This window comes from Drosophila nasuta, chromosome 3, assembly GCF_023558535.2.
Source record: "Drosophila nasuta strain 15112-1781.00 chromosome 3, ASM2355853v1, whole genome shotgun sequence".
Classification (NCBI taxonomy): Eukaryota; Metazoa; Arthropoda; class Insecta; order Diptera; family Drosophilidae; genus Drosophila; species Drosophila nasuta.
The window spans coordinates 22,152,687-22,180,458 of NC_083457.1; the positions used below are offsets into that span (position 1 = coordinate 22,152,687).

Here is a 27,772-nt window from a genome sequence, read left to right on the forward strand (position 1 = left end):
TGCAATTGTATAAAATTATAGAAAAAGTTATTCGTTAATTGTTCATTTGTAGTTAATATACATTTCAATTTATTTATTAAATAGTGTATAATTGTTTACAAAATTGCCCTCGACGACTTTGCTTCTCAGCTGTGTAGTATTTTCGCTTACCCCACTTGAGGTGTTACTGAGCTAACCTGCCTTGGTCACATTGTTCAGTCGACCAAACGCTTTTCATTCGTCGTGAGTGCTGTGTTCGCGGTGCCAGCGCTGAAATTTTTTATATTATTCTTAAGCACAATTCATTTTTTGCAAAGCACTGCGAAATAATACTTAGTCAATAAAATCAAAAAATATATATTCTGAGCGGGCGCGCATTAAGTCAATTGATCAAGCGAGCGCCACAATCAGTTTTGCTTCTTCACCACAAGTGTTCAACAAAAAATTAAACGCGAATGCGGCAAAAAAAATTGGGGAAACGAAAAGAAAAACGCCAAACGAAATTGAAAGAATTGCAAAGCAAATAATCAAAATCCAAACGAAATTAAATTAGTGAGTTTTACAAGTGTTAAATAAGCATATAAGTATTTCATTAATTAATTAATAAACAGCAAAAAACACTCAAACGAGATTCGAGTTTTTATCCTCCGCCGATCCCCCGACGAGGGTGGAAAACCGTGAAAAGTCTATTCAAGTGTGTGCGTGTGTGTGTGTGTGTGAGTGTGTGTATCAAAACCAAAAAAAATCAAAAAGAAAATTGTGCGTCTGTGTAAACTATGTGAAAAGCGAAATGTCTAAGCAACAATTAAAGGCTTTTCCTGTTGATCTGCTTCTTCTTCATACTCGGGATGCGAGCCTCGAAATCCAGTTTTAAGCGAGGCGTGTCAGGATTCAAACTGTATCGACAGTGGCCAAATTGCTTGCGCCCTTTGCTTGCATACAACAATAACAACAACAACAAAAACAACGAGAAGAAGCTGCTGGTTATTCCTGTTTGACTTCATTTTCACTCGTTACTACTTTCGCCACAAAACAACAATAATAACAACAGCTTTTTTGGGCCAGCCAAAATGTCGACGCGCTCGCAATTAACCAAGGACCTAAATGGTGAGTAATCCATACACATCAGCTTTTAACCGTCGTCACACTCTCTCACTCAGTCACACACACATGCAAACAAACACACCCACACTTTCTTATTCTTTGGCTGCTTCTTCTTTTGTTTTAAAGCAGTAGAACTGCATGCAAAAATTGCATCTTTTTGCATCCCCTTTCGTCGGTCGTTTGCTGTTTTGTTTTCGGTTTTTACTTGATGTTTTTATACCCGCTGCGCAAAACGTGTAGCAGGGCATTCTTATTGTATGTCACATCTTAAATTTGCTGACAATTTTCTGTTGATGATTGTTTTTCTTAAACATAATTTAAATAAATTATAATGGAAAATGATCTATTTTTTTACTGATAACAAAATACATATTTCCAATATTACAACTAATAATAATAACTAAGATATTTGTAACGGGTATTTAACGGCGAGCCCACTTGCTTCTACCGCTTTAGCTTGTTTTGTTTTTGACGTTTGCCCTCTCGCTCTCACTCTCGCGTTCTCTGGCGTACTTCCGTTTCGTCACACTGGCTGCCCCTTTTCCCCTTCCTCCAACCGTATCCTGTCAACACAAACAGTCTACAATCTGTTTGAATACCGCTGGCCAGTGGCTTTACAACTGTAGCTTGAACACATAGGCACATGTATGTCCATTTGTGTGTTTGAACGTTTAGCGTCTCGTCGTCTATTTCACATTCATTCGCATATTTTGCGCTTTTTAATTGCTCTCGCCATGATATTTAATTGAGCTGAAATTCAGTTTAGTGCTGCAAAACGGAAAGTAGAAGGAACGATAATAATAATAATAACAGCAACAACAATGAAAGCATTGCTCAGAAGCATTGGCCGCATCATTTATGGTTGTTATAACTGCGTGATAAACAAAATCAACAGACAGACGAGACGAGTCGCGTACATATGCAATACAATTGAATGCACGCATTGTCTGTGTGCTAACACACACATACACTATGCACATGAGCGAGTGTTAAAGGCCGTTTTGATATCGTTGTCTTGTATTTTGTAAACACAGTTGGTCACATCATCCGTACATTCGTAATTACAATGATCACAACATGTCCTGAGCTCAATTTCGCTTTATTTACAGTTTAGTATTACAATATTATAGCATTGTATAATATTTATTTAAAGTGAATTTTATCATCTAGGGAAAAGCCACCGGAAATCGGTTAACGCTTCACAGCGCAACAGCGCGACGGGCGTGAAAAGTTAACAAACAACAACTGACACACGAAATCAACGAAGTTGGAGTTGGAGCACAGTTGCCTCCCTTTTGTCATTTCCATCAAGTTCGTTGGCATGCTCGCTAATTTGATTTGAGTGCAATGACAGTGGCAACCCTGTCAAGTCTAGAACCAGCCCCAGTTCCTCTCCCCCACACTTTACCCTTGCTTCCGTTGGTCACATTGTCCTCTTGTCTTAGGGCTGGTTAAAAAATATACCGCTCACCTGATGCATAATAACGGCAGCTATTTGTTTGTTTATGTATTTGTGTGTGCAGTCAACTTCCAATTAGCTTAGCCCAATTAGCGCAAAAGGTAACGCCAACGTTTTAATGCTCATAATTTACCCAAATGTTTTAGTTGCCGCCTGGAATTTAGAGCAAACTTCCACATCCCCTCGCTCCCTCCTACTGCTGATCTGCAGTATCATTGACATTTTTATTTATGCGCTGGCCACTCTGAAATTGTGCAGCAGCTGCTGCACCCCAAAAGATTTGAGAATTCCAGCGTGAAAATTAAATCAAAATAAACTTGCTGCTGTTGCTGCTGCTCTGAAAACTCAATTGGGCGTCTGATTTATGCCAAATGCGCCTCCAATTTTTGTTGTTGTTGTTGTTATTGTTGCCGTTGCTGTTGTGTTGTTTCAACTTTGAGTCTATTTGGACACCTGCCGCCGGCAGAGATTGTCCATTAATCATTGGCCGCATCATGCTGCCCTGCCTTCATTTGCCTGATAGCAAGCTAATCACGGGTCGCCTCAGATAACAGCGAAGTCCCCGTAATTGGGCGTTTTTAAGAACAAAAAAAAAGCGCCTAATCACAGTTAAGACTAAAGGCCTCGAATACTACGATGTCGCTTTTATAAATATCTATATCAATTACGATATGAAATTACGAAGATAATTAAGGCCATTGTAACTGCTCGTAGAACCAAATTTTTCATCAACAACTTTTAGTTGCGAATGACAAGTCCTCAATGTGAAATCATTTTAATGTAAACTTTAATTTAAATACTGCTTAAGGGTGGGTTCATTTTTTTTAATAGTATAGGCTTATTATTGCACTTGAAAACATGTATTTAAAGAAATATAATATTAAATATATATTTATCTTTTAGATACGTATAACTTAACTTAATTAAGTTGAGAAATTTGTTAGATTTATAGTAACTGGTAATCAAAACCAGTTTAAAGCATTATTTTGTAATAATAATAATAATTATACTTTCAAAATCATTAATTCTGTTGATCTTCATAATTTTTCTGTGAATTTTGTAGTTCCTAGCTTTTTTTCTTAAAACGACTTTAAGTTATTGCGCCTCAAATAATTTAGTGTCGTAGCTCTCACCTTTTGGTCACACCCAAAACCCATTACGCCTGCTCTTTCTCCCTTCCACGCAAGTAAACTGTGTTACTCGTTCGCTCTCTCACTCTCTTACAACTCACGTTCTCAATTTCAATGCTTCGGCTTTGAAGGCGAAGATAAGAGCGCAACGTGCTGATAAGACGCGATCGCAATTGGCACAGTTGAGTTTTGAGTTTGTCAGTTTGTGATTTGTGCCTGGCTAAAGCGCTGTACGTCAGCGTCAGGCAATTTAACCTGTAATTCTATATATTCAAATTGTTATTATTATTAGAGTTCCTAATTGTTGTTACGTGCATATGCAGTGAATAAAATGTATACAAACGAAATGATGAATCACATCGATCGCTATCTGCGTCGCATTATCGAGCTGCAAATTCGCGATGTGGCTGGCAAGTCCAAATACAAAGGTGAGCAACGAACACATGCAACCAGAACTTGCAACACTGCCACAACTTCTACGTGGAATGCGTCATCATCGCCGTTATTTACAATGGCTTATGGAAAACACTCATGAATAGTAGTATTTACTTGACCACCACACAAAATGATAGCTGTAATCAGCAAGACAGTGAGTAAGAGCGAGATAGCATGAGCGGAAGAATGGAAGATTGGCTGAAGGGGTCCCCCTGTTTTTTTCCTTTTCTATAAAATGCTGCACCTATTTTCAGAGTAAAATTGACTTGCTGAATTTGTTGTTGTTATGGTTATTGATATTGTTATTGTTGCTATTATTGCGATATCGTTATTGCTTTTTGACTTGAAGCTTTTGTTTGCGAACTACAAACACGCAAATCTTGAAAGACTTATCGAAAGCGTCAAAAGTTGTTGCACAATTGTTTGGGCTTCATTACAATATTGTTGATTAGATTGCGCATAAATATTTGCCATCTGCTGTTGGTGGCACAAATTTACATCAAATGGCATTTATTGTGACCCAATTAAAATTCCTTTTTCGAAGAAGTTAACTAAAAATGCAGTTTAACTTTGTCGATTTTTTTGGTGTGTGAATTTCGAGTTTCAATTTGCAATCATAAATTTGTAGACGTCAATTGTCAGTGTGACTAACCTGCTTCATTTCGTTGCATTTAATATGACCCAATTAAAATTTTAATTTTCAATAAGGTAATTAAAAATCCAGCAAAATGTGTTGATGATTTCCTTTGTTGTGGCTAATGCGAATTTCAAATTTGCCAACTACAGTAACCAAACTAGTTCCCTAAATTTATTGGTCCAGTTTTAGCTGCCAAACTATTTTTATTGAATAGGTCACGTTGAAGAGTTGTGCTGAAGGCCATGGGAGAGTTTCTGGTGCGTCACGTGACCTCTGATTGACCTACATACGCACTTTGCACTCTGCTGCACCCTCTCGGCATAATTTCAATGATCTCCATGCAAGCAACCAATTAAACGTTTGCCATTGGCTCATTTGCAATGCAGCAGCTAATGGTAAATTGTATGCAATTAGTGCTAAGACTGCTGACCATCGAGTCATCTCGCTTGCTCTCGCTCGCTCTCGATGACTCTCTCTTGTTGGTGTTGTTGCGTGTGCCAGTTTCCCGTCTTTGCTCCACTTCCAGTTTGAATGTTATCCTGCCTTGCGTCTCATTAGTAGCACACACATTTTGCATTCGCCGTAAAAGCTGCCAGCTGAGACACAGTTTTATTTTTTTTTTTTGGAGATTGAAAGTTGACGGTGAAGTCAGAGAACTCGTTTGACGGCATATTAACTTAACGTTCGTTTCAAGAAGCGCGCAGAATTGACACCAAGCACCAAAACTAACGCAGCGGCAGAAGCAGCGGCAAAAAAATGAAATAAAATTGTTACAAAGCTTGTGCTCCATTTTGAGGTCGCCAGGCGGCAGCAGCAATGAATGGGTGAAATTGTGTCACATGACAACAACAACAAACAGCAACAGCAAGTGACGTTAATGATGCGCCTGCATCCCTGACCCGTTGTTGCTGCCCTGGTTTTGGGAATAGAAATAAAGCAAGCAATAGAGAGAGGGAGAGTTTTAAGCACGTGTATACGTATGTGTGTGTGAGTAACCTGTCGCTTTCTATTGCTCTCTGCTCGTCATAGTTTTAACAATGTGACCAATGCTGCTTGAAAGCTCAGCGTCAAATTTCGCACAGCGAAACTGCGTTTTGAGGTCAAATCAATTTAGGCGCACGCCCACTGGACCACAACGCAACAACAGCTGCTGACTAAAATAGCCAAAGAAAATATAGCAATAGCTTGTAATAAGAATAACCGCTATTGTGTTCATCTTCAGGGTCGCCTATCTTCAGCTCAATCAATTGTTTACAGATTTAACAGCGCACAGCTGTCCAAGCTAACAGTTGTCCATGTAACAGCAGCAGCAACAACAATGACAGCTGTTAATAGCGCACGCGAAAGTAAATTGCAATTGCCGCCAGTCAGTCTGTCTGTCTCACACTCCCACTGTCCCATTCACTGTCCATGTCTTGCTTACTCGCTCGCTCTCTCCTACAGTTAACTGGCCACTCTGCTCACTCCCTCGCTGCTCCATTGTGCAAATATAATTAACATAACGTAAAGTAATCACAAAAGTTGTGTGCAAAGAAAACGAAAATAAAAATCTTCGTTTAACTTTCTTTTGTGTGCTGCGTTTGGCGTGGCTTTTGCTTTGATTGTACCGTTAGCTTAAACAGCAGCTGCCTGCGTTGTTGTTGTTGTTTTTGCAAACATTGTTGCGATTGTCACATTCTTTATGAGTTGAAAAAAGCTTGTAAGAAGATTGATCAAAAGTACTTAAGCGTTCTATATATGGATGTGTATATGCTTACATGCGCTTGTGTATGTAATCATATGAATGTATTGGGAGTCTGTGTTGTACCTAATCCTTTGTACTGAGAAGAAGCTTTGAGCTTGCTTTGGCATACATAGAATTGTGTATGTGTGAGTTTGTCGGCGGACAGTGGCTGTCAAACTGTATAACTGAGTTTAGTCGCATGTTCATTTGTTCTCGCCAAAGTTTTGACAGCCTTTGTAATGCAAACACAACAAGTTTGTGTGTAGTGTGAATCCGAGTGTGTGTGTATGTTTGCCGCAGCATGCAACAAAAAGAGCGCACAATCAACAAACTATACGAGTGTCGTAATAAAAGGCTCAGACAAGATGACACACACACACATACAGTGACACGCCCACAGTTGTTGCACTTGTAGTCGAGTATTTTGAACTCGTGTAATCTCCGGCCATTGTGCCGAGTTTGAGTTGTACTGCAAAAAAATGCAAAAGAAAAAGAAAAAGTAGCAACAAAACTTTTATAAATTAGGTCACATTGGCAAGCTTAGAATGCTGTCAATGGCTGTAATGCTGGCAAAATCCGCTCAAACTTTTGTTTGGTTTTTGGTGCTTTGACCTCATCGAAAGTATCGAAAGCAGGTGTATCGTGTTATCGCAGTTATTGACCCGAGAGATGTTTATCGCATCGCAGACCAGCACAGCTTGGCAAATTGACCACAGTTGGCAGCAATTAAAGTTAAATTTCCTTGAAGCGGAAATGGAATCGAGGCAGCCAGACAGGTAATCAAGAGATTCAAGCGTGGAAAATGAGTAATATACTCGTTATGCTCTGACTTAAAAATAGGAATTACTCTAGTCGACTATAAAATGCAAAACTTGGTTCTCTATGAAAAAGCAACAACAAACTTGTAAACGGCAATAAAACTGATGTCGTAAAATAAAGATTTTATTGAGTTCCGTTTTTTTTTTATGGACTTTGTTGACTTTTACTTGATATCACATCATGTAATTGCGATATATGGAAATGCTAGGGTATTTGCAAGTGCAGCACTTGGCAAAGAAACTGCAGACAGACAGTGGCTATGTGTATGCACATCAGCTGCGTCATCGTGATATTGACATAGTGTCAAGCGATGTAACAGAACAGAACACAGCACACAAGTGTACAAAGTAATCATAATGTTTGTGTTCGAGCGAGATAGAGATGGCGATAGAGACGATGAAGAGACGCAGCAAAGTTCATTCACTTCATCTGCAATTAAGAGAATCAGCAGCCAAATGTTTTGCTGTCGTCTCTCAGTTAACTGTCAATGTTGCCGCTTGGACGCTTCGCTGCTCATGCTCTCGATGATGACGATGATGATGATGATCTTTATCATTGTCAAGCAATAATTTTTTTCTTTCTCAGTTTCCCCATTGTTGTTGTTGTTGTTGCTGTTTTGGAATAGTTGGCGCCGTTACAAATGCCGCCTGTGGGTGGCTCTGCCAACTTGTTTTGGCTGTTTGTTGTGTGTGCGTGTCTACAGGTCTTAACAATCCATGTTTGGGCCCATAACACACACAATTGGCACTCGCCACTTGGCCCCTAATGTCTTTCTCTTGCTGTTTGCCGTTGGCCACATTTTTGAGGCCAGTTTAGTGAGTGTGGTCAGGGCCCTAATTGCTCCCGCTGCTCTTTTATGGCATACTTCATGCAAATCTATTGCCAACAAACATGTTCCAGCATGTCTCACTCACATGCCACTTACACATTTGCTTTTTCACTTTCCGCTGCTCAATTTGTGTATTCGTGTAGTTTAAATGCTAAAAAGCCATATAATTGGTTCGGCCTGGGGGAAAATGCGAGTTCAGTTAACAATAAGCCTCCTTTGGGGTTAATTCTATACTAGAAAATCACTGGAAACTCACTGGAAATCAAATGCAGAGAGCTTTAGTTCTAAACTTGTTTGCACGCAAGTTTAAAACTTTTACTTTACGGCTATTTCTAGAGCACTTTATATTGTAATAGGGTTTTGAGTTTGGCTGGAAAAATATAATAGTTTAAAATAGTTGATTATGTACAACAACTATATGTAAACCCATTTCGATTTGTACATAAAAATGTTCTTTCCGAGCAAAACTGAAACGGAAATTTCCTATCAGTATTTCCAGGAAATTAAAAAGATTTCTCTGTGAGCCATTTTTCTATAGAGATTAATGTTTTCCAGGAAATTAAAAAGATTTCTCTGTGAGCCATTTTTCTATAGAGATTAATGTTTATTTTAAAAATTATATCCCTTATTGTTTTCTTTTTATAAATCAAAACTGATATAATTTATAGACTCAAAATATCACTTTAATTAATCATCACCGACTTTTCAGAAGTATATTTTTTTGCTGCCAATAGTTTGCTTTGGGGAATGATACTCTCGTTAGTTGACAGCATTTTTGACATTTCCATTCCGTATAACATATTTCGTTGCGTGAGAAGGAGACGAAGAAAGCGGCCAGAAGGCACATGCCCAGACAAGGAGTCACAACTTATTCCCCCTCTACTTTCCCCTAGAGAGTTCCTTCTGTCCGCTACGTTTTTGACTGCCAGTGAGCATACTTGAGATTTGGCGTGCCTGTCGCATGACATAATGCCTTGTTCCCGGTGCCCAAAGCAGCAAAAGCAACAACAACAACAACAACGAGAGTAACGGCGACAACAACAATCAAAGTGTATTGCGTCCTACTTCAACTCCCTCGCCAAGCGTTGCTGGCATTGTCAAATGCACATGAAAATATCTCACTTTGAATAAATTCGTCATCGCTGCGAGTGAGTGAGAAGAAGAGAGCCGCTCTAAGTGTGTATGGGTGAGAGTGGATGAGTGACTGCATGACTGTGTGCGTGTGTGTGTGTGTGTATGATGCCATGTTAAGTAGCTGGAAATGGAAATGAATGCAGAGGGATTGAGGTGGCGTGAAGTGGGGCTCAATGTATGAGTATGTGTGTGTGTGAGTGAGTGTGTGCGTGTCTGGGCCAAGGGGTAGCTTGGCGAAAATTTCAAACTGTGTTGTTGCCTTCATAAACTTGCCTACGTGTTTGGTTTGAGAAGCACACAAAGCATAATAGGCAATATACGAGGTGCTTGCTGTCAACCTCCCCTCTCCAATCCCCTTCGCTTCATCGGCCTATGTCTATGATATAACCCCACAAATTGGCATTCAGAGCGAGGCGACGCGACAATGCATAATGTGATAGATATAAATGTACACACGTACAGTTGTATATAAGTATATATATCTATATATCTCATGAATAGCTTAATATCGCGTAATTGTTGACTTGATTTAAATCTAAACCTCTCTCTCTTTCTCTTTCCATCCCTTGCAGAAAGCGTCAAGTCCATACTGGGTCGCCACACAAAGATCTTGGTCAAGTATATGGTCAAATTGGAAACGAAAGGCGATAAAACGGAGAATCGTGTCTTGGTAAGTGTCGACTTATGGCCAACATCAAAACATCCAACTGCCAATTGCATTTGGCCTGCAGCTGTTCGGCGTTGCTCTTCACTCAATGCTCTGCCACCTGCCACACACACAGTTTTCACCTTCCTCCTCTTCCCCCTTGGCTTCTTTGCATTCGGCTTCGACTTTAGCCACTCGACACTCTAATTTGTATGTGAAATTGCACGCTAGGATGCCTTGCTTGCGGCTGCCAGGCCAACAAATTGCATTCAAATGATCATATACCCTGTAAGCCATGTGATGACAGCCAAGGGTGTATTAGTCTTATAAGCTTCTTAATTAAAGCACTGTAGTTCGCTTCTTTTTTTTAATATTGCAGCTTACATGTGATTGTGTTGTTGGTTGTAAAAATCAGCTTCAGACTTCTTTAAAATAAAGTTCACAAATATCTGATAAGTACGTAATTAGTCTTCTAAGGCTGAGGTGTATAACTTTTAAGAAGTCTTTCTCAAACAAAAAGCTTATAGAAGATTTATCAAATTAGCTTTAAAATTTATAATTTACTGCGACAGATTTGCGTATAATGTCTAGTGAATAGACTTTTCTCATCATTAGATTGATGAGTATGTAACTAGTCGAGTTAGAAATTCTGCCCCTCACCTGACAGCTATCTCGCTCGGGTTTTTAATCTCAGCTCCCCATCAAGCTGGCTAACAATTAACTGGTAACTGCAGCTATGCTTTAAGCCTTTTGATATTGCGATATGACGTCAATAGAGCGTCTCAAAACTCAATTAAAAATGTGGTGACTTGTACTTAAAGTTCAACTTGGGCAAGTTTTCGATTAGAATTTTCCAGTCAACAAACAGAGTTCGAGGGCAGTTCGTAACTTTACTCTCTATTTCTTTCTGTCTCGCTCCCTCTCAAGTGTAATTGATATTTTTTGTAGCATACTTAGCGGCATTCAGCTTGCTACCTGAGACTATGCTAATTTCTCGCCTGGTCGCCTGGAAAATTGATTTGCTCGGGTCGAGAGCGCAAAAAGCCGCTTAAGTTCTAAACTGAAACAAAGTGTCCAATTACTCCAGACCCCTCTTGCTTTATTCCCTGACTTTCTGTCCCACTTACTCCTCTTTCTCCTTTTCAAGCTACAATCCAACGGTAGCTCGTGCATTGTTAAGAGGCTAAATGAATTATAGAAAGCACTTTGATTTCCAATTAAACGCTGCCAAGTTTTCCTTTACAAAAGTCGCTGAAAATTGAGTTACCTCCTCAATGGAGTTCATTGTTAAAGGAGCTGCATAGCAAGTTCCACTTTACACACCTCTTCACTACAATGCAATTTGCCTTTGTGCTTGTAGGTTCACTAGACTTTTTATGAAAACATTGTTGTATAAGCTTTAATGTGCTTTTAGTGTAAACGAGCTACAGAAACATTTAATGGCTTTTGTCAATTTAATTTGTTCACAACATAAAAGCTTTGTTTTAAATGCAAAAGCTTTATGGTGCTTTTATGATTAAAGCTTTATTATATTTTGAAGGTTTAAGCTTTAATGTGCTATCTAGATTTTGCTTAGCAGACAATAATGTTTTCGATTAATTATCTTAATTTCTGATTAGAGGCTCTTCATGGTGTTTCTATTCTACACAACAGCTTTAATGTGCTTTTATCAGTAATAAGCAGGAAGTGTGTTTAATTCAATCATCATTTTCTTTGCAGGTCTTTACGCCCGTTCGCATTTACTTGCTCAGCGCCAAAGTGCCCACAAAGGTGAGTCTCAATATTCACACCTTGCTATCTACAAATACTATATAGACTCTATATCTTTATCGTTAGATCGAATGCCATTTCCATTATCTGGACATTGTGGGCGTCGAGAGCAAAAAGTCAACGCATTTTTCAATCATAACCAACGATCGGCCATATTCGTTTGCCACAACCGGCGATGCGGGCAATTTCAGCTCGGTAAGCACAGCCCCCAATTCATCTATAATATCTCTATACTATATCATTATCGTATTTATTTTGTTGCGTTTCACAGAACGCTGATGTCATTCTAACCGATTTAGCCTCGGCCATCAAGCAAATATTTCCAACAGTTCCTCTCAAATACATCATCAAAAAAGGTAAGTCGCATTATCCAATTATTTCTATATGCAAATAAATTGTAAGATTGCTTTAGTAAATAGAAAGTAGAATACTATAATAACGCGTGTAGTTTATGGAAGAACTGGGAAAAATACATTTACATAAAGTTCCTTTTTATGATATCATTTCAATGGAAACTTTTTAAATTGAACTGACAAGACAAGAATTGTACATGGAACTTAAGAAATGATAATGGGTTAAATGAACTGAAAAACTTTCAAATAACATCACAAGTTTCTTTAACACAGTTTTTTTTTCTCTCGCAACTTTCAGAGAATAAAAAAGTTGAAATTCAAAAGCGAACTTTTTGAAGCGAGTTTTTGAATTTAATATTAATTCCAGAGGGATTACATACCCTGATAAGTTATTATATCATATATAAGTAGTATTAACTGATTCATGGTGACCAGCGAAGTTTGCATAAATAATTGCAGCTCATGAAATTACGTAACATTTATGTGTGCAATATTTATTGTAGTCGATAAAAATCAAATGCATGAGACGCATTGCGAATTACAAATATTGTGAGAAGGCGAGCAGGGGTTAGCACGACTAGAAGATACCCTGCAACTTGAATTAGACTAAAATTATTAAAACTAAACAGTAATTTAAACGCTTTGAAGGCTTCTCTTAAGTGTTCATTCCTTTTTTCCATTATAATTTTGTCTTCAATTAAAATATTATTTTGTCAAAAACTAAAATATTATTTTGTTGTACATTTTTCTTTCTTATTTAATTATTCTGAATCTCTTTTTCATCATATTTATTTATTTATTATGTTTTTTTTTAATCTCTCATACTTTATTTATGTAACGAAATTTGATTTTATATAATATTTCAATTTTCACTTTTTTTCCTTTTTTTTCTAAATCTTTTTTTTCATTATGTTTAAATTTTCTATAATAAATTAATTCTTTTTTTGTCTGCACATTTCTCTTGCTTCCTCCATCTTCTCTTCATTTTTAAACCAATCCACAGCGACATTCTTTTGAGCTCAATTGCAAATAATCGCTACTTAATTGTTGTTTGTCAACATTGTGTATAAGTGAGCGTGTGTGTGGGTGTATGTTTGATGGCGTGTGTGTGTGTGTGTGTTTGGGTGAAGTGTAGTTGTATGGCTTTGCCACTTTGCAACGCTTGAGTCACACACGAGTTGGTTTTAATTAAGGCCTAATTTAATATTTAACATTCTGTTGGCATTTCACCCAGAGCAATTGACATTTTGCAAACTAAATTTACGAATTGCATTTCTTCAACATTTTGTTAATTAAACTATTAAGAAATTGAGTTAGAGATCAAAGAAAAAGTCGATTTACATTTTTAAAAAATATTAAAATGAATATGTAAAGAAAATTACACAAATGCGCTTTCAAAGCAAGTAAATAATTGCACAAGCAATTATTTATAGATAAAGAGAAAATAGAGAAAATCGTAATATAATATTTATAATAATTCATATTTAAATGCTAGTTTTGAGCTTCAATTTTTAAATAATTATGATAGTTAAACTTGGGTTCAAGTTCACTTACAAAAATGTAAGAAAATAGCTTTGAAAACTCGACGGTTTATGATAATATTTAAATAATTTATTGAGGCGCAAGAAACTGCCTAATAAAAACTTGTTGTGGGTAAAACACTTGGCCTCCTACACACACCACACATCACACACACACACAACATACACTTGAGAGCAGTTTTGTTATTGTCTCAATTAAGCTTTTGTTGTTGTTGTAGTTGTCAACATAATAATTCAATGCATTTATAATGCCGCAACTTGTGGAAATGGATGTGGTTGCGGTTGTTGTTGCTGTTGCTGTGGTTGGCGTTGTTCACAATGTTGCTGTTGTTGTTGTTGTTGATGGCTGCATTTATGCAAATCTATTGACTCATCCCGCTTTGCATTGTCTGCTTCGGTTATTGTTGCAATTTTTACATTTTTATGAGCCAGGCAAGAGTTATTTTCTTGGGTGTGTTTGCTTTTGATGTAAACAACAATAAGCGCGCAACAGCAACAACAAAAGCGACAACAACAATAACAGAGATTCATCAGCTACAACAGCAACTTCGACAACAATTGGGCTGCCACACAAAACGTTAGATAATTGCCACAAGGCACGCGACTGCGGCACCAAGTGTTAAGTGTTAAGTGCGCTGTTAACGCCTTTGAAGCCACTAAGAAATGTACAGATGGGTGAACTCGACTCTGACATACACGCTATCTATTTTAGGCGAGACAAAACGAACCGTTGCAGTCCAAGAAATTATTATCTAGTCGTAGAAATTCCCACTGTTATTTGTATAACGTATACGTAGCGTGAGCCAAGTTGTGATTTGCTCCTCGCTCAGATAGCGCATACGCAGTGTACGCCCTTGAAATAATACTCTATAGATAACAAAATAAGAAAAAATAAAATACACTTTAATATTCATTATTAACAAATATTTTTGTTATAATCTTAATATCGAATTTTAAATACGTATAATAATAACTATAGTATTTATGATTCCTTTTAGCTGCTTTGGCTGTCAGTGTAGTATATTTTTATCTCTATGGAATATTTTAAATGCTATACTTTAATGATATACCAAACATAACCTTCGGTATATAACATATTAGCAATTTAGCGGTATATTTTCAAAATTTTAACGCAGTGTTTTGCTTTTATTAAACATGGGTAGCGAGTAGCTCAATGCCTAGCACACTCGACTGTATTTTTCATACTTGTTATATATAAACTAAAATAATTAAAATGAATAAATGCAAAATCCTAAGAAACTACTGTTAACAAAAGGTTCTAGCAAAACATTTTTTCTGTTTCATTGTAGATCTTCACTTAATAAATACAATTAAAATAAGTAAATGAAAAAAAAAAAATATATAATTATATAATAATAATATTCATATAAAATGCGAACCTGTTCACCCTACTAATTGCTCGTTTGGCTCTCTGTTACAGATCGATATCCAACCGCCGGAGCGAGAGACAATCTTCTCGGAGGAGTTTCGTCCGTCGGATCCACGCAATGTGGGACCCTGCGGCGGTTTCAGTGCCCAATATGCCTGCATGTGCGACTTCCATGGCGTGCCATACCGCGAGGAGGTCGCTTGGGATGTGGACACGATTTATTTGTCGCACGACACGCGGCTGCTCAACCTGCGCGACTTTGATCACCTGGAACCCAAGTAAGAGTGCACTTCAAAATAAATTTGGATTATATCTAAACGAGTATTTTCCATTCCTGACAGAGACTTGATGGCCATTGTGTCAGCCCTGGAGTATAATACGTTTTTTCGCGGTCTGAAGGCGGCGCACATGCGTCTGTCCAACGAGACCTTGGAACGCGTTCTGCACGTGCTCAAGCGCTCTATGTGGCTGGAGGAGCTGCATCTGGAGGCCCTAGGTTTAAGGTAAGTGACATGCAACGAACGCACTTCGCATGCAACAGTTATTAACTTGATACTCATCATTTGCAGATGCGATTTTCTGAATAAGCTATCGTTATCTGTGATCTCGAACAGCAGTCCGGCGATTCGTACCATCGATCTGAGTCACAACATCATCGAGGATAAAGGTGTGTGTTATCCACTTGCCTCTGGCTCCCCGCCCCGCCCCCTTCTACTAACCAGCCCCGCAACGTGCAGCAAGTGGCAAATTAGTTGCATCTCGATGCAAGCGTCTGTTTTTTTTTATCAGTGTGTGTGTGCGTTTGTGTGTGTCTCGAATTAATCCAATTTAATGCGTTTCTCTTCTCCTCTAACAATTTGTACTTTTGTTTTGTAATGATTATTATACTCATTATACTTTTGTTATCGTGTTGTTCTGCTGTAGGAGCAAGCTCATTGTGCGCCCTACTTGGAAAAATTGTACAAGGTTTGCCGATGCCTCACTTAAGATACAAATCACACAAAATTAAAGCCGGTTTCTACTGCAGCGTGTAAATCAATTTATTGGCCAAAATGTTGCAAATTTGTGGCAGTGAAAACCGGCTTAAATACTTACTACAGTTTTCATATAATTGTTGTTGTTTATATAGTTGTTTGCTGTGCAGTATCATCAGCTTAAATTCGATTCAATCTTAATCGCAAGTCCATCACTCAATTGGCCACAAAACTCGCTATTCATTCATAGTTATTCATATGCTTTTTTCACTTCTGCTCTCTCTTTCTATGTGTATATTATCACAATTTCGAACCATTGGCAAAGCATTAACAAACTTAAATTTCTATTCTATTATTCATACTCCAAACCAACTTATTATATTCACTATATTAATGCATTTGTTTTCTGTTCAATCAGGCGCTATACATTTATCGGGGCCCATTGCCAAGGTCTCTAAGGGTCTCTGCAAATTGGCTCTGGCTCATTGTGGTCTTACCTCGAAGGGAGTTAATCAGATGTCTCACTCGCTGTCGCTCAATCAAAGTATTTCCAATTCGCTCACGTATCTTGATCTGAGCGGCAACAGCCTCAAGGATGATATAACCGTGAGAAACTTGCATTATATTATTTTATGAATATACTAATTAATTTTATTTCCTCTTAGAATTTGCACAATTTTCTGGCTCAACCCAATGTGCTGGAGCATCTGGATCTGGCATCGACTGATATTACGCTGGAAAATGTAAGAAACAGCTGTCGAATTTTGTGTCTAAACGAGCTTATTATTAACGATTTAATTGTCGACAAATAGCTTTTAAATATTAACTAGCAAAATATAGCGCAAGTCCGTTAAAAACAACTTTTCATTTCACTTCATTATAGCTTGTTGAGTTCCCACTTGTAGTTAATTTTTAAATAACTGACATTGATTTAGTTTTAATTTAAATTTTACCTATTTATGTTGGTTTTAAGTAAACACATAACATGTTACCTTCACATTTGACATTTAATAGTCAGCCAAAAAAATTCGAATAAAAATAAAACAAGAGGATATTAAGATCAACATTTCTTCGCAATTAATAGAGGGTTTCTCTTTTATTGATTGTTTTTAAGATCTCCTTAAAATGTAATTTTTCTAACATTGCTTTTGACATTTCTTTTTGCTTCTCTTTCACTTTAATAGTCGGTAAAGAACTTGAAATTTAAAGTTAAAAAGAAATATAAAGCAAATCTGATTGAAAATTTTAAGTATATCAGTTATATTACTTTAAAAACATTATAAAATTACATATTAAATTTATCTTTAGAAATACATCGGGAGTCTGTTACATAAAATTTCTTTAACATGCCAGTTTCTGACATTGCTTTAACATTTTTCGCCTTCCACAGTTGTTTGGAGCTCTGCTGCGCGGCTGTGCCACGCATTTGGAGCATCTAAATGTCTCGCACAACTCGTTCAGCACGAAGAAGGGCAAGGAGATACCGCCCTCGTTCAAGCAATTCTTCACGAGCACACTGAGCCTCAAGCATCTCAACATTGCCGGCTGCAAGCTGCCAATGGAGGCGCTGAAGAATCTGCTGCTCGGTCTGGCCTGCAATGAGTCGACTGTCGGACTGCATCTCGATCTCAGCAGCAATACGTTGGGCACCCAAGGCGCCCACGTGCTCGAGTCCTGCATTCATGGCGTGCGCGTGCTGCAGAGTCTGGACATCAGCGATAACAGTGAGTAGCGAAGAAGACAGATATTAAAGCTCTGTTATTAAACATTTTCATTCGTAGATTTGGATGCGGAACTGGCGCCCGTGTTAACGGCCATCTCGAAGAATCCCTCAATTCGCACGCTGCACTTAACGCGCAGCTTGACGGGCATGAAGCCCAAGCACATTCCACCCGTCATGGAAGCGCTGGTCAATCTCATACAGAAGGACGACTTTCCGCTGGTCGAGTTGGTGCTGTCGGAGAACAAGCTGAAGCACGATTTGCACGACTTCATCAATGCGCTCGGCAGCAATCAGAGCTTGCAGAAGCTCGACATCAGTGGTAACTACATGGGCGATGTGGGTGCTCGTCTCCTGGCCAAAGCACTGCAGATCAACAATCGTCTGCGGACTATTTACTTGGACAAGAACAGCGTTACGCTGCAGGGATATGCGGATATTGTTTATGCCTTAGAGCACAATCACAGCATGCGCACGATTCCGTTTCCAGTGTTCGATATTGCGCCGCACCTGAAGAATCACCCCGATAAAACGGATGCAGTGATGAGGAAAATGCAGGAGTTGCTACAGCGTAATTGCAACGGGCTGAAACGTGCCAACGGTCAAGGATTCAGACTACAGCATGGCTTCATGTTGTCCTCCACTCACCAATTGGTGGATAAACTTGTGGCCGAGACACAGGACACCATCTCCATAGCCAAGGGAGTCGGTGATAATGTGTCCGCTGTGCAGCGTCTCATCACAGATGCAGAGAACTGCAAGCAACTAATGCCCAAGCTACAGGAGGCGGTGCGCAGTGATGCGCATCCTATTGAGATGAAGTTGACCCGCGTCGCCAGCGAGTTGAGCTATGCCATCAAAGGATATCTGGAGGAGACGCTGGAGACCATGATACGCACCGGCATCGAACAATGTCCCAAAACGTTGGGCAATCAAATTGTAATTCAAGATTTACGCAAAGCTCTCAATGAGCGACTCCAAATACCCGAAGATTTTCTGCAGAATTGCCTGCTGAATAATGCCGGCAGCGAGATAATGAATAAAGTGGGGTGAGTAATAAAGTGAGATTGAGAGAGAGAGAGTTTCAATTGTAAATAGAGTGGAAGAGTGCGAGAGAAATGTGAGTGTGTTTGTCTGATTCAGGCAGACGAAAAGTCGCGTTGCCAGCATCAACAACTAAAGCTGAGCAAATACAGTAGACATTACGTATACGCAACAGTTACAATGTGGACGTTGTTTATTTACATTTCGTTTATTTTATTTATTATAAATACACAAACGAATATTTCAATAATTCAACTATCCTAAAGTAAAAAAATTTTATTTATTTTTTAATTTTTATTGAAAATATGCATTAAAATAATTAAACCAATCAACAGATTTTCAACAGTTGTAATAAAATTTTTTGTGCTGAAAATACGCGCATAAAACACATCAAATTATATAAATTAAATTAAACTAAAAATTAAATTTTTTTAAATCCAAATTAATCTTATATACAGTATTTACTGTACCTACACAAACATGCGAACGCTGTGTTTTCAGAGATTTGCAAAATTGTGAATCATTAGCCAAGAGCAAATAACACAAATGTTTATTGTGTTATCCGCACAAACTGCTGCTAAAAAAACTTTAGCTTTTCAGATTAGAGTACTTTTGCTTACTTAATTAGCATAATCACTTTGTTATACGCGCTAAAGTATTCATAACTTCCTTTCACATTCAATTTAAATCATAATGCCTGACACACTTTGATAACACTTAAAAGCTTGGCTCTCACTTCGATAACTTCCGATCGCAACATAGTATCTAAAAGCTCTCTCAACCCCAACCAACAGCAGCTGAGCTTGCAAATTTTGTGTGTGTGTTTTCAAAACACGCTTGAGGCGGCTCTCTCAACCACACACACATGCACACTTTTGCTTCCGTCTGTTTGTGAGAGCGCTAGAGAGAGTGGGCAAAACGGAGAGATAAGATTAACCAAACACAAAATAACTTAACAGCTGAATGCATTTCGATTCGAAAAGCCGAACGGCTGATGTCGCGCGGCTCCCAAAAAAAACAAAAATACTTACATATATTCATATGTGTATGGTGTGTGTGTGAGGGAGAGAGTGTCACAACAAGAGCCATAAGTGCGGCAGTCAAGGCGAATTCATTGCCAGTTTTGTGTCAGTGCCGTTAAAGCTGCCATTTCAAGTGCTAGTCTTTTGTGTTTGTTGTGCTTTTTCACGTTTTCTTGCGGAGAGAGAGAAAGGGAGATGGGCCTGATGCGCAGTTTATGCTGCTGCCTTGGCCGCAGCAAGAGCGAGAGAGGCGCCAGTGAGCCAGGTTACCACAAGTGTCCCGAAGATGAAGAACAAGTGCAAGAACAGACACAGGAGCAGGAGGGAGCGAAAGAGAACTCTGCAGCTGCTGTAGTGCCGACAGAACAAAAGTAGTTCACATAATCGATAAACAGATAACGCCTATTTAATCGTATGCATTATCTCTATCTAATTTGACTGTTTGCTTTTGTTATTGTTTACCTTGCAGTGAGATTGAACAATCGCTAGCGGCAGCAATTTCGGATCGGGCCACAGATGAGGTGCTCGAGGCGTTGACACGCTATCGTCGTGGGCTGGGAATCGCCGAGTCGCCGTCGGTGCTTCTCGACGAGCCGCAAACGCCGGACATTGTGCGCAGCCGTTCCAGTCATGTAAGTCGAATCGATAACTCAACTGATAGATAAATAGCAGCAGGGGGAGAGCGCAACACCTGTGTTATCACTTTATTTAATAACAAATGTGATGTCATGAGCCTAAGCCTTTTTTTTTGGTGGAAGACTTTCGATTTCATTATGCTACGAACAAATTTATAAAATTGGAGCATTTCCAGTTGCGCACTATGTGTTGTGTTATCAACATTCCATTCGCCGTACGCCACAGCGAAAGAGCGAACGAGATAGCGAATTTATCGAGGAAACTAACGCCCTTATTTTGTTGTTCTGTTTTTTATGTGTGCCTTTGCAGGAAGCTGAGGGATTGATCATACGACCCGGTGGACGTGGCTCCGTTTTGCCCAAATTGGGTCTGGAATCGCCCACTGTAAGTGTTGAAAATCTCTCGTTGCCCAAGTGGATGCAGTAGTCGAGAGTCGATCGCAAGCCAAACAGAAACAATGTATATTATAAACAATATATTTTTAATAATACTATATATGCGGGTAGTGGCAATTATTTACCATGCACACAACAACACTACATTTTATCGCCATAGCATCTGATGTGTGTGTACTATAAAGAGAAAGAGTCAATAAGAATTTCTAAAACGGGAGCCGAGTGCATAAAAAAACAATGGGACAGCACTCGACAAATTCCAGTAAAACTTAGAGAGCACACACACACCTATAAAATACACACCCACACACACATGCATTATGTCATTAATGAAAACAATTTGTTGTGTATATTATCGAAAAAGGAAAAGCTCATTATTTTTTGATCTTTCGTGTTCTTCTCGTGTTTCCTTGTACTCATCTCATCCATTCATCCAACAACAACAACATCAACACCACCTCCATCACCACCACCACCACAACAACAACAACATGAACAACTGTTGCGGGCATTTTACAACATTACCACAACTATTTTATACGCCATTTTGATAAACATTATATGCATATAACTATTATACTACATATATCTATATATTGTATTAAAACCTTGTCTCCAACTCATTTACATAAAAAAAACTAAATCACATATCTAAAAGAAATTGGAATATCTGAACCTTGTAAGTAGTTTTTTATGTCACTCACTTATAACTATCCGCACTCCGGGGACCGTAATTACATTTGATATTTCTAGTTTTCTTATTTTCAAAAACTATTCAAATCTTTTTGTTTTTTTAAGTACTTTTACGGTCCCTGCTATAACTATCTATAGAAACTATCTTTCCCCGTCTGTTGTCTGAACTATATGTATTCCTCTCTTTTAAGTTGTAGTTGTAGTTATTTCTTAATGCTAATTTTATGGCCAAAACGCTGCCCGATCCCCAATCATCATTTCATTACACAAACAAAATGAATCACAATATTATTATATTTATGCATTAATTGTATTTTAAGCATTATTAACTCTGTTAATCTTTGATCCACCATCGCAGGCCACACCGCATTTGCCCACAAAGCGACGCTCGGTTGCCCGCAAAGTGCGTCCCCAGTCGGTGGTCGAGAATCTCAGCCTGAGTCACATACCCGATTTACTGGAATCGCCCTCCTCGCATCGATCCAGCTCCCAGCTGTCGTCACGCGGCGCAGCCGCCGCGACAGGCGCCTCGAGTGCCATGAATGCCAATCACATGAGCGACAGCATTGCGGCCATTGACGATGGCGGTGTTGACGAGTGCTGCGATTCAATTACCGAGCTGCCCAGCGCCTCATTTCAGCTGCAGCATCTGGTCAAGGGGCGGCCTAAGCGCGCCAAGACGCGTGCTCCCACACGACCGCTGGTCAGCGCCGAGTGCGTTGTTGGCGTCTCACGGGACATTGGCGATGGACTGGAGCACTTTTTCCGACCCGGTTCGGTTACGCCCACAACGCTGACGCCGCTCGTCTCGCCCACGTCCGAGGAGTGCAGTTCGTTATCCTTCGTGGACAGCCCAACGATGAGTCGCGATGGCAACGGACACATGACATCCGAGGAAACCACACCCATACTGGAGGAACGACGACCCATCAAACTGGAGCGTCAGTCGCCTTTGCTCAAAAGTAGGTTGCAAAGTTTTAAGTTCCATTTGAAGATCGATCCAATTGACACCTTCTTGTTGCTTGCAGGCGCCTCGTGGGCGACACGTTCGCGCTCCACGGACAATCTAGAGAAGTATTCACCACTGGTGGGCCGCAAGTCGCCACTCGTCAAGATGCGCACCGAAGGCGGCGCAGGGAATGAGGAGATTGCAGCAGCGACTGCTGTGTCCAATAGTGGACTGCTCAAAGCGGCCAATCGCGATGATAAAATGCGTTCGCCAAGCAGCGATTCGATCAAGAGTCATGTCGTCGATGGCAGCAACATTGTGGTCAAGACGGGCAACGGCATCTTGCGCACGCCAATTGCGCTGCAGAAGCCGCGTCCCTGGTCTGTGGTGGGCAGCGAGCCAAAGAGCGAACAGCTGACGGGCAACGGTAGCGTGGACTCGACCAAAACCACGCCCGATGTTCTCGATGAAGGTGTGTAGACTTTTGCTATAGAGTATTCCATAATACTTTTAATATCCTGCCTGCTTTCTAGATGTGGAAGTTTTGCACTTTGGTCAAAGCGTCAGCGGCTCCATTGTGGGCATCACACCAGGCATTGCCTTGGCTGCGGGCGGCAGCGGTGGTGGCAGCATTGTGGGCATAACGCCAGGTGGGTAAAGCTTCGAAGCTGTGCGAGAAACCATATTACAAATATTTTGATTTTGCGCACAATTAGATTTAATTTAATATTTTCTTTTAAATCGTGATCAAATGTGTAGAAAATTTAAATTAACATCGTACTTCATATGCGATGAAAAATTGTTATGATATTTGATTTTGAATTTTATATATTCCTTTTTCCGAATTTCCGAACGTAATATGTTTTGGTATAGTCATTATTTTAAATGGCTATAACAATACTTTACATGTTTAAAACAGCTTCAATTTTATTTTTATTTCATAACTCTTATTGCTTGTAGGTGCCGCGTTAGAAAAGAAATCGGTGCGAGAATTGGCAGCGGGGACTCAGCCGTCTAGGTAAGCATCAGTAAGCACAGCGCATGAGCTTGCTAAAGAGTTGCACATTTTGTTGCCTGCCTCATAAGCTTGAAGAGCACTTAGCATCCACAAGTAGAAGTAATTTGCAAGTTGATATCAATATTTCTTTTTGTTTTGTATTTTATTTATTTTCATATTATGATTTTGTTGTACTCTCGTATGCGTATGTGTCTTGTAAAACAAATCAAAAAAACCATGTAGACCTACCCCTCAAGCCGCCCATAATGCCCAGAACGATGCTGAACCAAGTCAATCGTTCGAGCAACATAAGCAACAGCAGCAACCTAAGCAACAACAGCAACAACAGCAGCAACAGCACAACGACCACAACAACAACGACAACAACAACAGTATTAAACAATCAGACGCGCTCGAAGATCATCAGCACAAGCAGCACAAACAACGAGACGCAGGAGACGCTCAGCAAGACCATCATCACAGAGCACGGAAGCAGCAGCAGCACCACCAACAAAAGCACAGAGCATGCAATGGCCTGCGCAAGTCTGATCAGCAATGAGATACTGAGCATGCGCAATGGGCAGGTTGCTTCCAAGAGCGGCAGCTGTGCTGAGAGCAATGTGAAGCGCATTGCTGGCAAAGAGATCTCAACGTTATTTGAGGTTTGAGCAGCACTTAATGCTTGGCTACAACAGCAATTCATCCAATCAGCGTCTCAATCAACTAAAAATTAGACATTACATATTTTTGGCTTTAATTCGCTGTCCTTTTTTATGTGTTTCTCGGTGCTCATCATTTTGCGTGTGTTTCGTATTTAGTTATTGTTATTAAGTTGTGTTTTTCTTGTTGATGTATTTTTAACCTGCATGTGAAATGCTTTTAATTGTGTAGATTGTGTAAATATTGATATTGATAATTGGAAATCATTCAATGATATTGATTTTAATTAACAGGAGACATTAGTTGAAGGCCTGCAACGCACTTCGACGAGACGCACGTTTAGAGATTCGCCCTATACGAAAGAGGATGTCGTTGATTTATAAAAACAGAAGAAAAAAAACAATATCTATTATATATGCTCAACTCAACATTCCTTTAAGCCATCCCAAAAAAAAAAAAACAACCACCCAACACCAAGAACACCATCTAAACATGATAATTCTAATGATACTGATAATAATGATAAAACTTAAAAGATAATGATGCAGAGAAGGAGATCGAAATGGAGATGGAGAATGAGGAAAGGTTGCAACTAACTCTCGTACTGAACAATTAATTTAATGTGCAATGGCGCGCGTGTGTATTGTTTTTACTCTTTGGCAATTTTAAATGAACGTGATTTATTTATTTATACTTTTTACCCCAAATAACTTTTGCATATTTATAAAGAAAACAAGAAAACTAAAAACGTTTTTGTGTACTATATTTTTATGTATTTTAAATGAGTTAAGTGCCAATTATATACAACAAAAAAAAAATAAAATCTATTTTTCAATTTGTCTATTGAAAATCTAAAAAACTAAAAAAAAAACAACAACAAACTATCGAAGCGAACGCAATAAATATTATTAATAAACACTTATGTTAATCGATTGCGTGCATAACAAAAACACTACTTTAATGGCCTAAACTAATTAAATAAACAAATTTAAATGAAATATAATATTTTTTATAACTGCTTCCAAATGTAATGTGTATTTATGGTTTTTATTTTTGATTAAATATCAAACTTTTTATTTACTCGATCAACTGACAATCTGTTTACATTTTGAGCATTTTCGTTTGGTTTTTATTTCGAAAAAGTTAACAAATTACTCTAAGCAACTTAGACAAAAAAATAATTACTAAAAAATGCATTTAATAAATTACAGTAACAATTACATTTGACTTGTAAAACGACAAAAACAAAGATAAATACGAAAAATTTAGAATTGAACACAAGTAGTTTGCACGTTTGATACAAAAACAATGTTTATTAACAACAAATATTTAAATATTTGACCCAGTCCACCACCGAACCACATCAAACACACACTTTACACTTAAAGTTTACGTGTGTTAACCGATTCCCCCTATAGTTGGCTCAAATATGTAGCTTGCCATTTAATTCAAGGACGAACAAAACGAATAATTATAACGTGTTCATTAAAGTTAAGCACTTGAAACTTCATTGTAATGTATTGAAATTCAAATAAAAATCGATTCAAATATACATATTGGCGAAAGCGAACATTTTATTTTAAATTTTTGCGCTACCCAACACTAGCTACCAATATATCGATAGGTGTATCACAGTCAGTGGGATGCATGCTTGCATTTTTAGGTTTGTCAAATCTGGTCACATCTTGTCTGCAAAACGCGTCGGCTTTGGCTGTATTATTTGGTAAAATTGTGTGAAAAAAGAAAAACAATAAGATACAATTACAAATCGTTATTGCAATCAGCTTAATTCCTGCCCCGTCAAGATGGTTAAGCTAACGCCGGAGTTAATAAACCAGTCCATGCAATACATTAATCCATGCCGTGAGCGTGAACTGGATTTGCGCGGCTACAAGATTCCACAAATCGAAAATTTGGGTGCTACTCTAGACCAGTTTGACACAATTGATTTGTCGGACAACGATTTGCGTAAACTAGACAATCTGCCACATTTACCGCGGCTCAAGTGCCTGCTGCTAAACAACAATCGCATCTTGCGCATCAGCGATGGCCTCGAAGAAGTCGCGCCGAATCTTAACTCCCTCATACTGACTGGAAACAATTTGCAGGAACTAAGCGATTTGGAGCCACTGACGGGATTCAAAAAGCTCGAGACGATATGTCTCCTAATTAATCCGGTGTCGACGAAACCTAATTACCGCGAGTATATGGCATTTAAGTTTCCACAGTTGCGTTTGCTAGATTTCCGAAAGATCAAGCAAAAAGATCGACAGGCGGCACAGGAATTTTTCCGGTCTAAACAGGGCAAGGAAATGCTTAAAGAGGTGTCAAAGAAATCTAAATTAAGCGCCGCTGCGGCCCTCGCAGCAGAGGCAGCGAATGGCAAAGGAGGGACAGAAGGCGGCAGCCGGTTTGCCAATCCCGAGGATATGCAGCGGATACGCGAGGCAATTAAACGCGCCAGTTCGTTGGCGGAAGTGGAACGTTTGTCACAGATCCTGCAGAGCGGCCAACTGCCCAGTAAATTTCAACATGAACTAGCTCAAAATGGACATGGCAATGGAAATGGCAACGGAGATACCAACCCGCCGTCAGTGGCCATGGATTACTAGTAGTTTGATCTCGCAGGTCAAATTTAAACGTAGAACAATATGTTAATAAAAAACAAACAAAAACTCAATGTATTTTCTGAATTTTCTTTATAGAACTCGTCCTTCGTTTTCAACAGGTTGCTGATTTGCAATTTTTCACAGAAAAATCACATGCTCAAATACAACCAGTGAAAATAAAATGTAAATATTTGAAATGAAATGCAAACATCGATTCGGTACTAATCAAAAATAATTGGCTACAAATTTAACACTCTACTCGTTATACGGACAAAATATGGGGTGTGTGTGTTATGCTTTGGCGCTGCAAACAAACTGTTGCGGGAATAGCATTTTGGACTCTTGGAATTATAAAATAATTGCTTTTTCTCAATGCAGTGCGCGTATGCGCGCAATCTCTGAATTTGTTAGTATTATGTGGGTTTGGCCGCCATTATGGAATCGTAGTGCAGGCCGGTGTAAAAGATGATCCACGTCACTAAAAAGCCGGCAAACGATGTCATAAAGCCCTCCTTTACCAGTTCCCATGCTCCGCCGTATGCATCCTCGTCCACGTTCTGAAAGTTGATCGCATACAGATACACAACGCCGCAGCTGATGCCGGCAAATCTGTAAATGAATGTAGAAAAGAAAAAAAAGCTGTACTAAGTCTAATTCTATATTTAGTTTAGCTCATAACTCACAACACAAGGCCCAGGAAACCTTTGAGCGGCACAATTCCCCAAATGATGCCGAGTAGGATGCCAAAGACCTGACGTGCCCAATAAATCACATCAAGAAACTCATCCTGCAATCAAAAATAAAACTGCATTAACTTGCAGCTAAGCACAAAAAAAAAACACGCGCTGTTCTTTGCTCTCTTCGTCACCTTGTCTTCCCATTCTGATTTGGTCAAGGCCCGCGCACAAATTTCTTTCAGAGACGAAGACTTGGCAGAGCCGTTGGCGTTGCGTTCAACTGTGTTTGATTTGCTTGACATTTTCTTTGTAAACTATTTTTTCACTTATAAAGGGTTTCGAAAACTCGTTTAATAAATTAATTAATAATTTTTTCACTATCAGTACAATTGGCTATGCCGATAAAAGTTACAGGTTATATCGATGAATCTACTTATCGAGCTCAAC

The 27,772-nt window shown here is 39.0% G+C and overlaps 3 protein-coding genes across 11 annotated transcripts; 2 read left to right on the top strand and 1 right to left on the bottom strand.

The window, feature by feature from the left end:
• The first annotated feature begins 197 nt into the window (after positions 1 to 197).
• Positions 198 to 24,502, top strand: LOC132790020 (F-actin-uncapping protein LRRC16A). Of its 9 annotated transcripts, none has more exons than XM_060798436.1 (22): positions 198 to 1,086; positions 9,822 to 9,919; positions 11,615 to 11,665; positions 11,732 to 11,860; positions 11,937 to 12,018; positions 14,999 to 15,227; positions 15,291 to 15,452; positions 15,519 to 15,616; positions 15,874 to 15,915; positions 16,342 to 16,529; positions 16,589 to 16,666; positions 17,314 to 17,647; positions 17,705 to 18,692; positions 20,179 to 20,341; positions 20,655 to 20,729; positions 21,399 to 21,419; positions 21,792 to 22,395; positions 22,462 to 22,854; positions 22,916 to 23,032; positions 23,343 to 23,388; positions 23,612 to 24,041; positions 24,333 to 24,502. In XM_060798436.1, the coding sequence occupies exons 1-22, from the start codon at positions 1,050 to 1,052 to the stop codon at positions 24,420 to 24,422; spliced, it is 4,455 nt and encodes a 1,484-aa protein (XP_060654419.1). In that variant the 5' UTR covers positions 198 to 1,049; the 3' UTR covers positions 24,423 to 24,502. The 9 variants fall into 9 exon arrangements, 8 of the variants coding, with proteins under 8 accessions (XP_060654419.1, XP_060654415.1, XP_060654416.1 ...); XR_009632762.1 differs by lacking the exon at positions 198 to 1,086 and adding an exon at positions 3,920 to 4,100 and having other exon boundaries at positions 23,343 to 23,400; positions 23,623 to 24,041; XM_060798432.1 differs by having other exon boundaries at positions 199 to 1,086; positions 23,343 to 23,400; positions 23,623 to 24,502.
• Positions 24,503 to 25,705: 1,203 nt separating this feature from the next.
• LOC132790026 (probable U2 small nuclear ribonucleoprotein A') lies at positions 25,706 to 27,118 on the top strand. The gene has a single exon (XM_060798444.1). The coding sequence runs from the start codon at positions 25,845 to 25,847 to the stop codon at positions 26,649 to 26,651; it is 807 nt and encodes a 268-aa protein (XP_060654427.1). The 5' UTR covers positions 25,706 to 25,844; the 3' UTR covers positions 26,652 to 27,118.
• LOC132790029 (GEL complex subunit OPTI) lies at positions 26,722 to 27,751 on the bottom strand. Its single transcript, XM_060798448.1, has 3 exons — positions 27,517 to 27,751; positions 27,332 to 27,435; positions 26,722 to 27,257 (listed from the first exon to the last, which is right to left on the bottom strand). The coding sequence occupies exons 1-3, from the start codon at positions 27,625 to 27,627 to the stop codon at positions 27,062 to 27,064; spliced, it is 411 nt and encodes a 136-aa protein (XP_060654431.1). The 5' UTR covers positions 27,628 to 27,751; the 3' UTR covers positions 26,722 to 27,061.
• Between the last annotated feature and the right edge of the window lie 21 nt (positions 27,752 to 27,772).

Coding starts and splice junctions, on each gene's coding strand:
- LOC132790020 (XM_060798436.1), top strand. CDS start 1,050: ATGTCGACGCGCTCGCAATTAACCAAGGACCTAAATG. Junction 1,087..9,821: donor ATTAACCAAGGACCTAAATG/GTGAGTAATCCA, acceptor CATCCCTTGCAG/AAAGCGTCAAGTCCATACTG. Junction 18,693..20,178: donor GAGATAATGAATAAAGTGGG/GTGAGTAATAAA, acceptor TTTACCTTGCAG/TGAGATTGAACAATCGCTAG.
- LOC132790026 (XM_060798444.1), top strand. CDS start 25,845: ATGGTTAAGCTAACGCCGGAGTTAATAAACCAGTCCATGCAATACATT.
- LOC132790029 (XM_060798448.1), bottom strand. CDS start 27,627: ATGTCAAGCAAATCAAACACAGTTGAACGCAACGCCAACGGCTCTGCC. Junction 27,436..27,516: donor AATCAGAATGGGAAGACAAG/GTGACGAAGAGA, acceptor TTTTGATTGCAG/GATGAGTTTCTTGATGTGAT. Junction 27,258..27,331: donor GGTTTCCTGGGCCTTGTGTT/GTGAGTTATGAG, acceptor ATTCATTTACAG/ATTTGCCGGCATCAGCTGCG.